This window comes from Chiloscyllium punctatum, chromosome 14 (genome assembly GCF_047496795.1).
Source record: "Chiloscyllium punctatum isolate Juve2018m chromosome 14, sChiPun1.3, whole genome shotgun sequence".
NCBI lineage: Eukaryota > Metazoa > Chordata > Chondrichthyes > Orectolobiformes > Hemiscylliidae > Chiloscyllium > Chiloscyllium punctatum.
Genome location: NC_092752.1, coordinates 29,447,502 through 29,466,913, shown reverse-complemented (window position 1 = coordinate 29,466,913; position 19,412 = coordinate 29,447,502). Strand labels below are relative to the sequence as shown.

General features: G+C 39.4%; 1 protein-coding gene across 2 annotated transcripts in view; it reads left to right on the top strand.

Moving 5' to 3' along the window:
• clgn (calmegin) overlaps window positions 1-17,534 on the top strand; it is a 67,128-nt gene extending 49,594 nt beyond the window's left edge. For both annotated transcript variants that reach the window (XM_072584109.1, XM_072584110.1), the window contains exons 12-15: window positions 1,748-1,867; window positions 2,984-3,107; window positions 10,302-10,417; window positions 16,328-17,534. In XM_072584109.1, coding sequence (XP_072440210.1) covers window positions 1,748-1,867; window positions 2,984-3,107; window positions 10,302-10,417; window positions 16,328-16,408 — 441 coding nt within the window. In that variant the 3' untranslated portion in view covers window positions 16,409-17,534. The remainder of the gene's footprint in view (window positions 1-1,747; window positions 1,868-2,983; window positions 3,108-10,301; window positions 10,418-16,327) is intronic.
• Window positions 17,535-19,412: the final 1,878 nt, after the last annotated feature.

Here is a 19,412-nt window from a genome sequence, read left to right as displayed (position 1 = left end):
AAGCTTACTCCCTGTGCTACATGCTAGTGAGTCCAGAAATGATATGTTAATACAGATGAATGCATTACTGTAGAGCTAGTGTAGGAGGGAGGGCTTCAAGTATCTGGAATACTGGGATCTCTTCCAATACAACTGGGACATCTACAAAAGGACAGGTTGCACATAAATTGGAGGGGCACCAATATCCTTGCACGGAGGTTTGTTAGTGCCATTCAATAGGGTTTATTGTGAGGCAGGGGAGTGGGAAATGGAACAATAGGTCAGCATGTGGAGTGATTTGAGCAGAAGGTCCATATTACTTAAAGTCTACCAAGAAGAACAATCAGGGCCAGATTAATGAACATGGCGAGATTGGCAGTCTGACATGTATTTAATTTAATGCAAGGAGCATAACTGGTAAAGCTGATGAGCTTAAAGCTTTGATTAGTGTGTGGGACTCCTATGTGGTAGTTTTTACAGAAACTTCCTTCAAAGTTGGCGGGACAAAGATCTCAACGTTACAGGATTTAGATGTTTCAGGCAAGACTGAGAGGCAAGTAAAAAGGGTGGGTAAATTGCATAACTGATTAAGGAGAGTGTCACAGTTGTACTAAGGAGGACATCTTGGAAGGATCATCCAGTGAGGCAATTTTTTTTTAAAATGGTGCAATCACTATGATTGGGTAATACGATAAGTCTGATGAAGGGTCCTGCTCAAAACGTCAACTCTCCTCCTCCTCGGATTCTACCTGACCTGCTGTGCTTTCTCCAGATCTAAAGTACCAATTCAACTCTCCTGCCATTTCTTTGTTCCCCGTAATAAATTCACCCGTTTCTGTCTTCAAGGGCCCAATTTTAGTCTTAACCATTTTTTTTCTTTTCATATACCTAAAAAAGCCTTTACTATCCTCCTTTATATTTTTGGCCAGAGAGATTGTCTTCAGAGAATAATTTGAGTAGGTTGGGCCTGGTCTCATTGGCATTTAGAAGAATGAGAGGAACCTTTATTGAAGAATACAACATTTTTTCGGAGACTCGACAGGGTGTAGAGAGGTTGTTGTTTCTCCTCATAGGAGAGTCAAGTGCAATCTCAGAACAAGGGGTTGTCTGTATCCAGTGTTGAGGGATTTCTTCTCTTGGAGACTAGTGAAACTACAGAGGTCTTTGTTTCAGTCTTAAACATACATAACCCAGCCTCTGCAGTCCTGTGTCACTAACTGTTTGAGGGAATCTGTGGTTACAAGGAAATGACAGGAAAGTGGGACACCTTATTCTGTGACAGAGAACTCGATAGACTAAATCGTATATCTCTGCTCCTATGTTTTTATGGTGTTTTAAACTCAAATCTTAAAGCTTTTTTTAATCCAATATGGTTTTACTATAATAATAACGATAAGAAAACAATTTGTATTTTAATTAAAATTTTAAGGGATTTATTTTCCCCATTTTAATGGTTTCATTTTCCTTTGTTCCCTGTCCCATACAGCATATGTCTCCTTCTGTTTCTTTCTCCTGTTTCCCAACATCCATTCTGCTGACGAGAATTTTAAGAACATTCTACTAATAAATCAATTTTAAAGCTGAGTTTAATTCAAACTTAATTAATCTGACCATATCTCTTGATGCAATCAAACGAATTCTGTGTTTATTTCATGGTGTTGTTTGTCCATCATGATGATGAGATTTCCAGTACAGCAGAAGTCCTTGTGTGTATCAGAATGAAGATTATTTGATATCATTTATGAGGTTCAACCTTCTCTCTTTTCAGCCTGGTGTCTTGGGTCAGTTGACAATTGCTGCAGAAGAGCGTCCCTGGCTTTGGATTATTTACATCCTGACAGCTGTTTTACCTTTAGGGCTAATTGTGCTGTTCTGCTGGCCAAGCAAGGTAAGAAAATGCACGAAAGGTTTGCTTGATTTTTTTTTAATCATTCTGTTCAGAGATGTTATTATACACCACCTGCAGAAAGTGAGACTTGACCCCTGAGCCTTCTAAGTCAGAGTTAGGACACTACGACCACACCACAAAAGCCCCCACTGTGTCTATTGTTATCTCACTGGTATTGATAGACATCACATGCTGGAAACTCATTTTCTTTTCTTAAATTTTCTCATTGGTATGCTATTATGCATTTCTGGAGCAGCTGGGACTTGAAGTACGGTCACAATCATTTCACCAAGAACAATGTATTTTTAAGTCAACCTGCCAGACATGCTATAGCACCTTTGGAATAGGTAGGACTTGAACTTGAGCTTTCAGTGGCTCTTTGATTACTTGTCTATATTCAGCTTTATAGGTTACGATGCTCCCATCTTTGATCTCTGGATAATGCTGAATTTGGCCTGGGTATGAAAGTACTGATGCTGAATTTTATTGAGGCCTCAGGGGCTTCAGTTGATAGTGGGGTGAGATGCTTGATTTTGGGCCTTCTCTCCCAGTGTATAATTGTAGTGAAGCTGTCTAAATTTGAATATATCACCACCTTGTCAGTTTAAGTCATTTTTCTGCCTCTAAACTTGCTACCTCCCAGAGCAGAAAATTCACTGTCTGAGAAATTCTTCCCATTGAATTTAAGGAAGAAATATCAGACCATGTTCCCACTGCCAATTCTTTTTTAGATTTTCTTTCCTACTTATTCAGTTTGGGAGTTTTTAATTCTATTATAGGCAGACAGGAGGTTTGCCAGTCCTCCTAAATTTTCTTGTGACCAAAGAACCAATAAAACAAATTTTGTTTTTTGTTTAATTTTCTTTGAACACATTTCATTTGGTTAGCTATTGTTGCTGGTCAAAACTGATGTATGGTAAGGTGATTGGAAACAAGAAATCTTGCAATGAAACCCCCAGGAATATCTGTCATCGCATTTGACAGCCCTGAAGTAGAAGGGTATAGGAGGCAAAAATTACTGATCACTCTGAACTGGAATTTTCAAGAAATAGGTTTTTAAGATTGACCTTAACAGAAGAACTATGGAACTGTAAATAAATTTTACAATTCTTTTAGAAAACTGATGATGCAGCTGCTTATAAGAAAACAGATGCTGTGCAGCCTGATGTCAGAGAAGAACTAAATCAGGAAGATGAGCAGGAAGACGTGATTGATAAGAAAGAATGTAATCTTGCAAAAGGTATAAGAACAGTATCTTGTCTTCTCTTTTTAAATTATTTGAAGGGGAATAATTTCTGAAAGGATTCCTAATAAAAAATGTAGTAATAATGAACTCTGGAATATTATAGAGGCTTAAATGATAAGGCTAAGATGATAGATGTAATGCAGTCATGTGAGGTTTATCTCAACATTGGGAACAACTCGCTGCATGTTTTAACTAAGTTCCAGGTGTCGAGGCTAGACAGTGGTGCATTATCAAGTAGGATTATTGCTTATTAATGACTTTATTAACTGCGAATCGCCTCATTCGTATACAGCTTTCTATCATACATTGCATTTCTATAATTGCTACAAGCAAACTAAATGCTAAAAATTTCTAAATATAGAACTTCAGCGGGTACTTGGTGGCTTTTAACTTTCTCCAAAGGGCTTCCATGTTGAGCACCAGGCACCAACTTCTCAGAGCAGACTTCAAATACTGGTGATACACCCACAACACAGACGTTAGCATCCACCATGTGCCAGCATCAAAGAGCCCTGATGACACCTTCTAACCCATTTACAGTACATGCACCTCTAAGTGCAAAAGCAACCATCATTTGTAAAGCTGTAGCACGAACACTTTGCACTCAGACAAACACCAAGCTTATGAACTGGACAGGCTGCATCTCCAACGTCAACTCGCTCTCTTGGCACCCACTGAGAATCATGGGATTTTACAGTAGAGGATGCAATTTGACCCATTTTATCTGTGCCGGCTCCTTTTGAGCCTACTTGGATACTCGCATCATCTCTGCCTTGGCTTGCCTTTTTGTACCTTGACCCCTCAACTAGAAATACCTGGGTCTCGGAGTATTGCTGAATTACTGTTCTGTTTCGTACAATTACAAAGCCAGAAAGCTTATCATTGTTGTCAGGCCTCAATCAAGTCAAGGAAGATAGCTTTCACTGAGAGCCTCCTGTCACAGTAAGTTAAGAGCAGCTTCCAAAACCAGTCCAAGGGTTTGGTAACAGTCAGTCAGTCACTTGGGTTGGTCACAATCAAAATCCTCAAGTGTGGGGAGCCAAATCTCCAGCAGCACACTACCTGCTTTTACTCTTTCTGCCTTTATGGGGGCTTTTTCTCCTTAAATGAGAGAGAGGTAGGTATTAAGGGAGATGAAAGTAGTGGCTTTGTATGAGCAGGGTAGTTAGTTAATGTGCTGAGATGCAGTAATGACTTTAACCCAGCGAAACTGACAGCCAAATAAATTAAGATTCAGCTCACTGATCTATGTTTTCACTGCTTCTGTGTTGTGAGATTACTTGTTTCACATTGATTTGTGATGAACAGCAACTTATTCTGGTTGAAGATTGGAAACAACAAAACTATTACCTTTGATTCACACCATTAATCTGTACCCATCCATGGCCATCATCTTAGATTGAAACAGATGACTCAACTTTGTTTTTTTGTTTGCAACTTGTACTTCCTATCAGAACTGATCTTCTGCTACAGCTTAACTATTACAAAGGTCACTTCAGTAATATTTCCTGTCTTCACCCTTGCCTCAACTGAACTGCTACTGAATTCAACCTTATGGTATCTTCTTTCCAATTTTTTCTCTTGTCTGTCTTTCAAACCCGCACCCTCCTTCAGCCTTAAACCCATCCAAAGCCCTTCTGCCATATCTGAACTCAAACCAAACCCCAATCATTCATTGCACCTTTGCAATAGAATTAGCTTTTTTTTTAATAAAGCACTTCAAACTCATACCTGTAATCACTACGAGGCCTTGAACAACTCCCCCAGCTTCCCCCACCCAAAGCAAAAGGTTCTCTTCATTCCTCTAAGTAATCATATGTATCTCATGTTTGTTTAGCCCTAACATTGATGGCTGTACTTTCAGTGATCCTGGTCCTACACTGTGGTATTCTCATCCTAAACTTCCCCCCAACTGTATCTACATACATGGGCTCTGTTACCTAATTTTTTGTTCATTTTAAAATAATTTTGCATCTGTGAATGATTAGGTGTTGAGCCTTTTTAAAAACTTTTTAATTATTGCAAATAAGTATGAAAGTTCATAACTAAGAACAAAATCATGGTTGTAGCAAAGGAGGCGGCCATTTAGCCAGTGTTCAAGCTGGCTGTCCAGAAGAGCTAGTAAATATGTCCCACTACATTTCCCCTTCCTGATAATCCTGAGTTTTGTTTTGCTTCAGAATATTATTCAGTTCTCAAGGCTTCAGTTGAACCTACGTTCACCATCTTGTGAATTCTTATGACATGCTGTATAAAATGTTTTCCTCCTCACCATCGCTTCTTTTGTCAGTCAGCTTAAATCAGTGTCCAGTAGTTCTTAAAGAAAAATAGATAAAAGGAAGTAGAAAACAGCACACAACATGTGAAAATGAAAATACTTTTATCTTAATGACTAGCGAGTGAGTAGCTATTTATAGATTCCGGATCCAAAAACCATTCCACCTTCTGAAAGCCTAGATCTTTAACTTTAACTTTGTTTCTCTGTTCACAGATGATAGCTGACCTGCTGGGTGTCTCCAGCAACTTCTTTCATTCAATCTTATGGGTTTTTGTTTTTGTAAATATATTTATTAGCAATTTTTTTTAACTTTACAAACATATAAAATTATTGAAAAAAACAATCAAATCAAATATCAGTATTTTAAGAAAAAAAACATAAATTATAATATAACCTGCTATCTACTAACTACTAACCTACTCTATAATACAAAGCAAACCCTAACACTGTACAAAGCAACACCAAAAAAAAAGAAAAGCAAAACAAAAAACATAAAATACAGAACAGCTATGCTCGACGCAAGGCTCCCAAACAAAGGTACGGGAGCATTATATGCATACCCGTATTAACTCAGGAGACCCCCTCCAGGGCCCAGGGCTTGACAAATCTAATCATCCTGGTTAAACAAACACCCTAGTTAAGATAACTGATTAATCTGTATCCAAATAACTCAAGTAGGGCTGCCATGTCTTATAAAAATTGTCTGTTGTGTGGTGCACCAGGTTTGTGAAAAAGTCCAAGGGAATGTGCTCCATAATTAATTTCTGCCATCCTAGCAAGCCCGGCAAGTTCTCAGACACCCAATTCATCAGAATATTCTTCCATGCACAGTGTGCAAGAATATTAAATAGTTTCTTCCCATGCCCATCTAAAGATGGTAAATTCGGTAGACCTAAAAGGAGAGATATTGGATCTACTTTGACTTCAGTCCTCAATACCCTCCCTATCTCTCCCGCCACAGCACTCCAATAAACACGGAGCCTGTGGCACGTCCAGAAGCAATGGGTAAGAGTACCTACACTTATTTTACATTTGGGGCACACTGAAGATGCCCCTTTTTTAAACTTTGCCAGACGGTCTGGTGCCAGATAAGCCCTGTGCAGAACTATTAACTGCATAGCACATGCCCTGTTACAGATTGAGATCTTTCGAGTATTCTCCCATATGTTCTTTCATGTTTCAAAAGAGATCTCCACTCCTAGCTCTTGCTCCCAGACCTCACATAACCGGTTAATATCCTGCCAGGCCGTTGCCACCCAGCAGGCGATAGAGGGCACTAACCGAAAGGGTGCTTGTGGAACGTAGCAACATCCTCTCTGTAACACGCTTAAAGGGCTTAGTGAGAAGCATAGTCGTCTTCTGGATGAAATCCCTAACCTGAAAAAAACGGAAAAGGTCTCTGCTGGGCAACCCGTATCTGCGGCTCAGTTGCTCAAAAGACATCAAACATGTCTCCCAAACTAGAAACTCCTCTCGCTGCCCATAGTTTGAACCCTGAGTCCATCCTAATGTTTTTTTTAAATCTGGTAATTTGGTACTGGAGTATTTTTGATTTGGGCAATATAGCTGTGATTTGCTTTCACAGTTTTAATTAAGAACAGAGGAACATGTTGAACTGGGAAGAAGCAACTAAATAATTCCAAAATTCAAAAGATATCGTGTCTCAGCTGTCTCTTCACAAAAATAGGTCTGATTCCTGTTTTGAATTTGTCAGCTGAATCTGCCCCTGTTATCCTTGAGGTATTGTAAAACGGTCCTGGCCAGTTCAAGATAAAAGGCATGCAGTAAAACTTGGTGTTGGTGTTTCAGCTATGCATTTTGTGTTCTCTTAGCTCATGTTTAGAATAAATTGTTTAAATGTCTCAGAATGAGAAGAATTTCAGAAACCTAAAGTATACTAATATCTGTGACAATACTGTTACTTAAATAAATTATTTTTTTTTGTCCTGGTGGTTTTTGACATGAGGCTGTAAGGCAGAGGCGCTAAGCCGTCTACCAGAACCACAAGAGTAAACAGCTTGGGAGGCCTTAAGGTTTTTTGTTTAAAACAGCCTGATTGGCTGTGGCTAGCTCTGATAGATCAGGATTTCTGGGTTGTTAGTTTTAGCTTGAAGCAGAAGCTATTGGGGTCTCAACAGAGTTGGAAACTTCAATGAATGTTTCCTGGCTACTACTCTCTCTGAATTTTCTCCTGAATGAGAGAACTGCATGTGAGAGTCTGTCTGAATTTCCCTTTTTCCAAGGGGTGTATTTATGGGATGAAACCATATTGGAACAGTTATAGAGTCGTAGAGATGTACAGAATGGAAACAGACACTTCGGTCCAACTTGTCCATGCCGACCAGATATCCCAATCCAATCTAGTCCTGCCTGCCAGCACCTGGCCTATATCCCTCCAAACCCTTCCTATTCATATACCCATCCAGATGCCTTTTAAATGTTGCAATCGTACTAGTCTCCTCCACTTCCTCTGGCAGCACATTCCATACATGTACCACCCTCTGCGTGAAAACGTTGCCTCTTAGATCTCTTTTATATCTTCCCCCTCGCCCTAAATCTATGCCCTCTAGTTCTGGACTACCCCATCTATCCATTTATCCTATCCATGCCCCTCATGATTTTATAAACCTCTGTAAGCTTACCCCTCAGTATCCAATGCTCCAGGGAAAAATACCCCAGCCTATTCAATCTCTCCCTTAGCTCAAATCCTCCAACCCTGACAACACGTTTGTAAATCTTTTAGAGTCATAAAGTCCTGGAGATGTACAGCATGGAAACAGACCCTTCGGTCCAACCCGTCCATGCCAACCAGACATCCCAACCCAATCTAGTCCCACCTGCCAGCACCCGGCCCATATCCCTCCAAACCCTTCCTATTCATATACCTATCCAAATGCCTCTTAAATGTTACAATTGTACAAGCCTTCACCACCTCCTCTGGCAGCTCATTCCATGCAAGTACCACCCTCTGTGTGAAAAGGTTGCCCCTGAGGTCTCTTTTATATCTTTTCCTTCTCACCCTAACCCTATGCCCTCTAGTTCTGGACTCCCCGACCTCAGGGAAAAGACTTTGTCTATATATCCAATCCATGCCCCACATAATTTTGTAAACCTCTGTAAGGTCACCCCTCAGCCTCCAATGCTCCAACAGCCATTGGCCCATCTGGTCCAGATCCTGTTGTAATCTGAGGTAACCCTCTTCTCTGTCCACTACACCTCCAATTTTGGTGTCATCTGCAAACTTACTAACTGTACCTCTTGTGCTCGCATCCAAATCATTTATATAAATGACAAAAAGTAGAGGGCCCAGCAACGATCCTTGTGGCACTCCACTGGTCACTGGCCTCCAGTCTGAAAAGCAACCCTCCACCACCACCCTCTGTCTTCTACCTTTGAGCCACTTCTGTATCCAAATAGCTTGTTCTCCCTGTATTCCATGAGATCTAACCTTGCTAACCAGTCTCCCTTGAGTAATCAGTAATAGTTACTGTATCTATTGTCCTGTTAAGTTTTCCAATAGAGTTGTTAGTCTAAATTCCTCTTTCTTCATTGTATTTTTAGTTTTTAAATAAATGTGTTTTGCTTAACATAGAGTAGTTTGACCGGTCACCCAGTCACATTGCATCTGGAACAGGCACCTCACGCTTGCCTTTAAAAATAAGAAAAATTTAGAGTCTAGACTATTTGCTTAAAATATTTTGAGGAGGTCCTGTCTAGTCCATACACATCCCATCCTCATTTTAAGACTTTTTTCTCCTTCAGCGCAATTGAGATTATTTGGGAATGATCATTCTCAGTTCTTTTCTTTTTGTAGTTTTTATTTTCATGTGGTTGGTTTGTTTGTTTGTGTATGCGGTTGGTTTGTTTGTTTATGCATGTACTTCATGAACTGGTTATGACCATTGAGCTTGTCCTGCCATTCAGACAGATCACAGCTGATTATGGTAACTCTATTCTCCCACCCTTGCTCTATATTCCCTGTTTCTCTGATTCGAAAGCTTTAATAGTCCTAAACTCGGCATTTTGCCAGATTAATAATACATGCTTCTGCTATCCTCTTTGTGAAAAAATGCTTCCTGATTTCAATGCTGTAAGGTATGGCTTTAATTTCAAGATAATATTCCCCTGCCTCTTGATTCTTCCACATGACAATAATTTTTGTCATTAGAGTCATAGAGTTGTACAGCACAGAAACAGACCCTTCAATCCAACTCGTCCATGCCAACCAGATATCCTGAATTAATCTAGTCCCATTTGCAAGCGCTTGGCCCATATCCGTCTAAATCCTCCTTATTCATGTACTCATCCAGATTCCTTTTAAATGTTGTAACTGTACCAGCCTCCACCACTTGGCAGCTCATTCCATAAATGCACCACCTTTTTATGTGAAAATGTTCCCCCTCCGGTCCCTTTTAAGTCTTTCCCCAGCTCTCCCTAACCCTAGGTTTTCTGGCTCCTAATTTTTGTTCCTGCATTGGCTGTGCAGAGCTGAAAGAAATCTTGGCTCTGCAAATGCCACTTTTGAAAATGATTACCTGCTTTTCTGGTTTTCAGTCCAGTTGGGGCTGGAATTTTGCCTTGGGGCTCCAACATTGTGGTTGATTTTGAACACTCTACTATACTCACGTACAGGCTAAGTGTATGCAACTACACATGGCCTAACCCCCTCAATCCTGGATTCATCCTTGTAAATCAGTATTATTCGTCCGTTCTTTTCTGATGTACGAAGTCTAAATGGAATGTGGCACTTCAGATGGATTTTGTCCAAGAGGCATAACTTTCTCCACTTCATACTTGGGGCATCGTGAGATAAAAACCAATGTTTCATTAGTTTTTCAATGCATTTTGTATTATTTTACTAGATTTTCATCATGCCTGTCTACTGGTTTTTAAACTTTTTTTTAATGTAGAAGATGAGAAAGCAAGTGGAGATGATGAAAACATTGGAGAAGGCAGTCAAGAAGAGGACGACGATGAAGAGGAAGATGAAGAGGGCAGTAAGTCAAAATCAGCTTCAGAGGATGAGGTTAGTCATTATTTCAATGAATGTTCTCATTTTAAGCATACTAGGCTTTGCATAAATAACTAAGTCTTTTTGTTTTAAATTTTTAGGCAAACTATAAAACTACTTGATTTTATAGCTGTCTGTAGAGCACACTGAAGGAAATGTAGAATTGGATTCCTGCTCTCAACATGACCCAAGTCAGGAAGTTTCCTGATTCAACCTACATACATTGGTTAAAGGGTCCCCACTGGACCTAATTTTCACTCTGGGGAGCATAAGGATAGGATAGGCTCAGAGCCATAGACAATGGGAGCAGTCCAGAGGTTACAGGATGGAAGTGCACGAAGACAGACTTGTTAGAAGGTCAACCTAGATTTTCTGGGTCCCAATTTTTGTTCTTGCATCGGCTGTGCAGAGGTGGAAGAAATCTTTGCAGTGCAAATGCCACTTTTAAAAATGATTTGCTCACTGTTCTGGTTTCAGTCCAGTTGGTGCTGGATTTTTGCCTTGGGGCTCCAGCATTGTGGTTGATCTTTAAAAGTAAAGATTCCTCCTTTATGTATTGCTATGTGCACTTTTACATGAAAAATATAGCGAAAAGTTTTATAATTCCCCCCACCATGGTGCCTACATCAGTGACAGACGTTATGCATAATTTTACTACTTTAAAATTATTAAGACACAGTACACACAGTTCAGTTAACAGTTCCTGGGCTCAGGAAAACCAGAACCTGCTCCTCGCTTGTTGGGAAATCTCAGGCAGGGTTGAAGCCATAGAGGTAAAAACAATGACTGCAGATGCTGGAAACCAGATTCTGGATTAGTGGTGCTGGAAGAGCACAGCAGTTCAGGCAGCATCCAAGTAGCTTCGAAATCGACGTTTCGGGCAAAAGCCCTTCATCAGGAATAAAGGCAGTGAGCCTGAAGCGTGGAGAGATAAGCTAGAGGAGGGTGGGTGTGGGGAGAAAGTAGCATAGAGTACAATGGGTGAGTGGGGGAGGGGATGAAGGTGATAGGTCAAGGGTTGGAGCCATATCCAGCTTGTCCCAGTGTTGCCAATGTCAGACCTCCTCCCTCACCTGCCACTCTGCACACTCTAAAGAAAAGAAAACCAAGAAATAAGAGAGCCAAAGCAAGGAGCAAAAACTGACTGGACTAGACTGCCCCGGGCTCATTCCAGTTACTCCACTGCTGTCTTGATGAAGAATTCTTCCTGCTCACTCTCTCTTATCCCTAGACACACCGCATCATCAAGGTGAAAGTGAGGACTGCAGATGCTGGAGATAAGAGTAGAGAGTCTGGTGCTGGAAAAGCACAACAGGTGAGGTCGCATCAGAGGAGCAGGAAAATTGCCCGAAATATCGATTTTCCTGCTCCTCGGATGCTGCCTGACCTGCTGTCGTTTTCCAGCACCACAGTCTTGACTCTGCATCATCTGCTTATCTCTCATACTCTCCATGCCATTCCAACGTTTACTTACCATCTGCCATGCCCCTTTATAGCCTATTCATTACATACCCATCCTCTATGGCTTCTCTTATCCCATGCCAACTTAGTCCCCACAGCAAATAGTCCCAAAGGACACCTGACACATCCCCCAAAGTATACCTGACCCCTTACGTGTAAGTACATCAGCTCTCCAAAAGGATATGCTGGACTTCCAAAAGAAATGAACCAAGAGCAGACGTGCACTTCCTTGATTTAATCTTCACACTCGAGGTTCCAAGTAAAGGGGACACCATAATCGAATTTCATTGGAGGAAGGCAAACATTTACATGTCCAGCTGTTTCCAGAAACTCCAGACTGCCCCATTCTGGTTTCCACAAAAATGAGAAATATCAGGTTCAAGGGTGGGTCATGGTTCCTATTTCTTTCTTGACTTTGGAAGGGCTTGTGATCAGAGTTATTTAATATAGGCAGTTGACAATTTTCAGAAAGTGTATTAAATTCGTTAAGCAGAGTTTTAGCAATGATGCAGTATTCATTTAGACAAAGAAAATATTCAACTCCTAACAGATGAAAGCACTATATCGATCCTAAAGTTGTTCTGTAGAATGGAGGGCCAAGGACAGCCCTTTTGAAGTGTTCGTTGCTGATGCCTTGAAATCATTGGTGATGATTTTTGGTAGAATAGTCTTCACTTTTCAGCTGATGGGGTTAGCTAGAGAAGTGATTGCAAGGCCTCTTACTGAGATATTTGTATCATCGATAGTCGCAGGTGAGGTGCCAGAAGACGAAGTTGGCAAACGTGGTGCCACTGTTTAAGAAGGGCGGTAAAGGCAAGCCAGGGAACTATAGGCCAGTGAGCCTGACCTCGGTGGTGGGCAAGTTGTTGGAGGGAATCCTGAGGGACAGGATGTACATGTATTTGGAAAGGCAAGGACTGATTCGGGATAGTCAACATGGCTTTGTACGTGGGAAATCATGTCTCACAAACTTGATTGAGTTTTTTGAAGAAGTAACAAAGAGAAATAACAAAGAAGATTGATGAGGGCAGAGCAGTAGATGTGATCTGTATGGACTTCAGTAAGGCGTTCGACAAGGTTCCCCATGGGAGACTGGTTAGCAAGGTTAGATATCATGAAATACAGGGAGAACTAGCCATTTGGATACAGAACTGGCTCAAAGGCAGAAGACAGGAGGTGGTGGTGAAGGGTTGTTTTTCAGACTGGAGGCCCGTGACCAGTGGAGTGCCACAAGGATCAGTGCTGGGTCCTGTACTATTTGTCATTTACATAAATGATTTGGATGCGAGCATAAGAGGTACAGTTAGTAAGTTTGCAGATGACACCAAAATTGGAGGTATCGCGGACAGAGTATTGAGTACAGGAGTTGGGAGGTCATGTTGTGACTGTATAGGACATTGGTTAGGCCACTTTTGGAATATTGCGTGCAATTCTGGTCTCCTTCCTATTGGAAAGATGTTGTGAAACTTGAAAGGGTTCAGAAAAGATTTACAAGGATGTTGCCAGGGTTGGTGGATTTGAGCTATTGGGAGAGGCTGAACAGGCTGGGCTGTTTTCTCTGGAGCGTTGGAGGCTGAGGGGTGACCTTATTGAGGTTTACAAAATTATGAGGGGCATGGGTAGGATAAATAGACAAAGTCCTTTCCCTGGGGTCGGGGTGTTCAGAACTAGAGGGCATAGGTTTAGGGTGAAATAGGAAAGATATAAAAGAGACCTAAGGGGCAACTTTTTCACACAGTGGTGGTACATGTATGGAATGAGCTGCCAGAGGAAGTGGTGGAGGCTGGTACAATTGCAACATTTAAGAGGCATTTGGATGGGTAATATGAATAGGAAGGGTTTGGAGGGATATGGGCCGGGTGCTGGCAGATGGGACTAGATTGGGTTGGGATATCTGGCTGGCATGGATGGGTCGGACCCAAGGGTCTGTTTCCATGCTGTACATCTCTATGACCCTAAGGTGGTATCTCATTCCCCTGGATCTCTCTAACCTTTATCTCTCTTCCCCACCCACCCACCCCAGCCAACACTTGTTGGCTTTCTTTTAATCTAGGAACTGCCAATCTATGTTGTTAATCACCTGTCTAAACCTTCTTTCCCAATGACCACAGCAGCTATTCATGATGCCAGTATGACCGTTGTTCTCTTGTCTGTCCCCCTCAGAGGCTTAGTTTACCATTATAATAGTCATAAGAACAAAAACTTCTTATTTTCCAAAACAACGTACTGGAAATGGAGTACTTAATGTGCTAGGTAAATGACACTAGTTAAATGGGGCATCATGGCTTCCACCTATTGTGATTCTTCACTTATTTGTTTTCATATGCTAAAAATTTGGTAAGTTATTTATTGTGCATTTGCAGTTAAATGAACTCTCATGCTACACAGTAAGTACCAGTAAAACTCTGTTTTACAGAGACCCTATTTCCAATAGTCCACCCTTGAGAAGGGAATATTGACTGCGACACAATTAATTCTTCATGAACCTATTTATTTCTGAAGGGCAAGTTCTGTTCCCTGATTTCTTGATTAAATATTACAGATAACATCTAAAATGACTATAACAGAGCTCTAGGCAACTACTAATCACAAAGCCATCAACTACAAAATCCAGTTGATATTATATATTAAGTAATACCGGGCATGCTCTCCTCACTTTTGAACTACTTCTGTGTCTTTATTCTTATAGACAATTTTGATCAGATGATTTTTCTGAGGCACTGGTCTTACCTAAGATTAATTTTGAGGTTTAGAAACAAAGTGAGAGGTTGACCACTTGAGGCTTAAGTGCCTCAATCTACATGAGAATATTACACTCAGCATGGTGATATTATATAAGGTAGGTGTACTAGGAAGTAATGTATTGTCATCTCACTGAGTTGGGAGCAGAAGGTTGGCTTCCAAATGGGACAGCGAACTCCCCCTTATTTTATTTTTCCTCCTGTCAAGTTGTTGAATTTCTTTTATTTACTTTCAATCCATATTGGAACTATACTAGCATCCTTTTGAGAACTTTAGCTAGTTGTGGTACATTGAATTGCAGCAACAAATTATGCATGGATTTAAAAGAATCTCCAGCTTTTCCTTTACCTGTCCCCGTCTCGTGGATATTTAAGTATTTTCCCTCAATGTCTTTCATTGTCATAACACAAAATTATTTTAACTTTGTACTTGTACCCTTTCTCAACAGTACCAAGTTGTTTTAAAGTCACTTTTTCTATGTATTTTTTGGATGCCTTATCTTTAAAATATGTTTCCTTGTTCTTTGGGCCACAAGTAGCTATACATGTCTGAGATCCATTGGTATTGCAAAAAAGTTGGCTTAATTCCATGATTGGCATGCATTAGAGGAGTGAGTTGAATGTAAGGAACTCTAATCACATGCATTTCTTGTAATTAAAATCCAGGTATTAATGTATCCATGATTTATGGGCCTGTAAATTGAAAAAGCATCCATTTGTATTTAGCTGCTTGATACAGATTGCAAGTAATAGTTGGTTTTCTGTTGCAGATGGGTTAAGAATGAGCTCATGGGGGCTTTCGTGCGTGAAGAATAGTTCCAGTATTGCCAAATAAGAGTTAGCCTTGATACTGGAAATATTCAGGTTTATCACCTGAAATATCTGAAGAATAATATTTTATAGGATATGAGTAGGTGGTTGTAAATTCTCATTATGATGGCCTTTTGTTTTTGGTCTGCGCTTCTGCTCCAACTGAACTGGCCTTTGATTTCTATATAGGTTACATTACAGTACTATCTGTTTAATTTGTTAAAAATAAATTGGAAACCAGATATATTTTGATGTATTATTGGTTTTGAAAACTGGAGTTATGCCTCATGAAGACATAAAGCAGATGCAGTAGCTAATGTAATTAGCAGGAAGGGTTTGCTGACCTCTCTCCCTCCTGGCTTTGCTGAAGGCATATTTGACCTTGAGGCAAAGGTGAAATTAGCATTTGAAGTGTATTAAATTGGGATTGTAAGGTTGAAATAAGAAATAATTTTGGATAAGGTGTTTATGGAAAACTTTAAGAATGAAACCAATGTGATAACACATCCTAACTTTGTTTACAAACTATATTGGCCAATATAAGCTAATAAATAATGTATTTGAGCAGTGCTTACAGATGGCTTGTAAACTAATGAAGAAAGATTAGTCTGTTATAGATATTTTTTCTACATACTAGTTAAAATTAACAATTAAGCAAGTAAGATGGAGCCTCACCTAATCCTGTCTCTATGTAACTTTAGATTTAATAGCTTGGATACATTCACGGAGAGTGTAACAGTGACAAACTGAACATGGTGCTATTTAAAAACAAACTTGGGGGTATATTACTGATTCTGTTGCCAATGCTACTGTATGTTAAGCCTGGAGAAGATACGAAATATCAAATTATGGCATTTCTGTGATAAGAGAAAGACATGTTCCTTTTGTAATAGGTTTTGCTTTTACTTTTCAGATGAAAGAAGCTGATGAAGGTGCTGGCTCAGGTGACTGTCCTACAAAACTGATCCGTAAGAAAAAAGTGAGAAAGGAGTAAATGTTTTAATAGTTAGTTATTAAATGGTGGCATTCTCACTTTTTCCAGGTGGGCATACCATCCTCTGTATTTCCTGACAGCATGTGGATTACTCAGCTTGTGGCTGAGCTGATAAATCAACTCTATTCCAAGTACCTATCTAATCTTAGCCTCCATACTGTTCTTCTCTGCTTCATTTACAAGCCTCTTAGTCTTCCTGGCAAGAAAAATAAATCACTCTGAGGATGTTGATTTTTAACATTAGGCATATCAAAATATATCCTAATACCAAATGACCAGTTGTGAAGGCATCTTCTACTATTGCAAGGAAAGTTGTAGCAAATATTTGGTAACTTCTGTGAAACAACTGTTAACCAGGGTAAAAATACAAATGTTAGAAGATAAAAGCTAATTACAGTTATATGGTGGTATTTGCATTGAAAGGGAAGAAGCATTGGCATATTTATGACACTGACTTTGATATTCTGTTCAAGTTTCTGCCCAGTCTGAGGAGGGAGGGTGAAATCAGTGTGATAAAACACAATACTAAAGATAATTCCAGTGTACATATATAAATTAATTGAAATGATGTACCTTTTAGCACAACTCCAGTTTTTTTTTCGCATTGGTGCCAGTGTTTTCTTCCCTAAATAGGTCTCTTATCGGATTGTATTGTAGCAAAACAAAAAGATGCACTGAATTTCTTTGTACATATTGTTCAGGTACACATAAGAGTTGTGTACTTTTTTTGCCCTCTAAGTTTAGTACAAATAGCTGTATTGCATTTTAGGTTTACCACTAACTTAAAACATCTCATGATCTGCACTCCATACTGTCAAATTAACTGGGAGAAGTTTTCTCATCCCTGACGGGATGTTTTTCGTGTGCGTGTGTGTTTGATAAATTGTAATACAGTGCAGTGGCATTCCTAAGTCATCTTCTGTCTCAGTTTCATTATTATGAATGCAGAGGTGAATGATTTTACGAACCAATTGGCTGCAATTCAGGAGATGAATGGTGTGAAGTGTACTGAATTTTCTGGTGTTTTATAGTTTTAATGTTACTCTGGGTTCGCATAATCCCTGTTTACACTGATGTTTGCAAAATGTACAATTGCTCTTTGAAATAAATATTTAATATAATGGAAGTTTTTGTGTTGTCTACATATTAATTGCTCACCTATATAGAATAGCTAACTTAAGTTTTGTGAATCTGGCATTGTGTAATAAGGAGCTGAGGCAGAAATTCATCTTGAATACAACTTGCAATATTTTATATGCATTTTTATTCCTTCCTCATTTTATTGTTTTCAATCTGCATCCATTCCTTAATGCCCTGTTACAAAGTTTCCTTATACATCTGACCAGTTAATGATTACCTTAAAAGTTGCATGTGGTTCATGTTAGGTAAGCAAAGGTTAATTTTACAAGTGCTGAAACAAAACTTCCTTAAAGTGATATAAAGTTATCCGATGCAACAGCAGTGAAGCTAGAGGTGTCGTTTGTTACAAGATATTCTATTGAAACTCTTCAGATATGACATTGTGTGGAGGAGTTGAAATTTAAACTATTTATAATAAGGACCTGATTTGACATCGTCAGAAGAAAACAGGCTTTTTTTTTCCCCCAGCAGTTTAACAAACATGTATGTTCCATTTTTTATTGGGTTTCCCTTGTTGCTTGTTTGCTCTTAATTTCTTCTGTAACTTATTTAATAGTTATCTCACTCTCTGTGCTGTTGCACACGACCTGTTAGGTGATAATCACCATCAGCAAGGATACAAAATGGATGAGACAGCAATTTGGCACACTGCAAATTAATTGTTAATATCTCAGATTTTTCTCTTGCTGTCCCTTGTCTGAGCAAAACAGTGTTTGGGCCTCTTTAAGACCAAGAATTGCTTGCTGTTGCTGTGGGTCTGGAGTTGCATGTAGTCCAGACTGCCCGAAACGTCGATTCTCCTGTTCCTTGGATGCTGCCTGACCTGTTGTGCTTTTCCAGCAACACATTTTCAGCTCTGATCTCCAGCATCTGCAGTCCTCACTTTCTCCTGTAGTCCAGACCAGGTAAGGCTGGCAAAGTTCCTTCCCGTTAGACAGTAAATGACCAGTTGAGCCATTTACAATAATCCTTGATTAGTTTCAAGGTGATATTATGAGAACTAGCTTTCAATTCTAGATTTTTATTAATAATCTTTAAACACCATCAATATGAAGCTGAAATCTTTTGAAAACTGAATGACCAGTCAGGCCAACACTAATGAAAGGGAAAAAAGGCAAACAATTTAAAAGTTATATATTTCACAATGTGGTTAAACTTATCCTTTAAATTACCAACCCGCCCCATAGCACTGAAAAATATTTTAATCTGCTATAATAAATGTAGACTCGTGCAGGTCAGCTGGCTGTTTGAGGTGGATTTTAAAAAGCAGCAATTTCAAGATTTCTTGAATTAACTGCTGAGATTAATACGTTTTATGAAGTATCGTTCCTAATTTTTTAATTTCTGTTCTCAAACTTTGTACCATCTGTAGATGGAGGTTGCTTTTAGATCTGCCCGATGTAGCAGCCAAAACTCTTCTTTGGGAACATGAGCTTGGTATTTCTCTGACTCGTTCGTTAATTTTAAAAGGTCTTAATTGTTTGAATTTTTAAAAACAATTTCTATTAAGTCCAAACTGCAACCTAAAAGTAACTATTTGCCTATGCTATTGTGTAAAATAAAAACAAAAAGGTCAGTTTTCATTTGGTATAGAAATAGTATTTTTAAATGAGAAAATTTGATGCACTTATTCTGGATTATTAAGGAAATAGTGTTCATAAATACCAAATACCAAAGAGTTCATAAATACTTCACTGCTGTGTGATCAATCTATAGCAGTACTTATCTTATTAATTTAGGCCATGAACTCTGTCCTAATAACATAGGATTACCCTGTTTAATAATCTGAATTACTTTCTCTTTTGTCCTTTTGTTTGAAACTATTTGGTGGTCCTAAATGTGTAAAATATCTGCAGATTCGTAA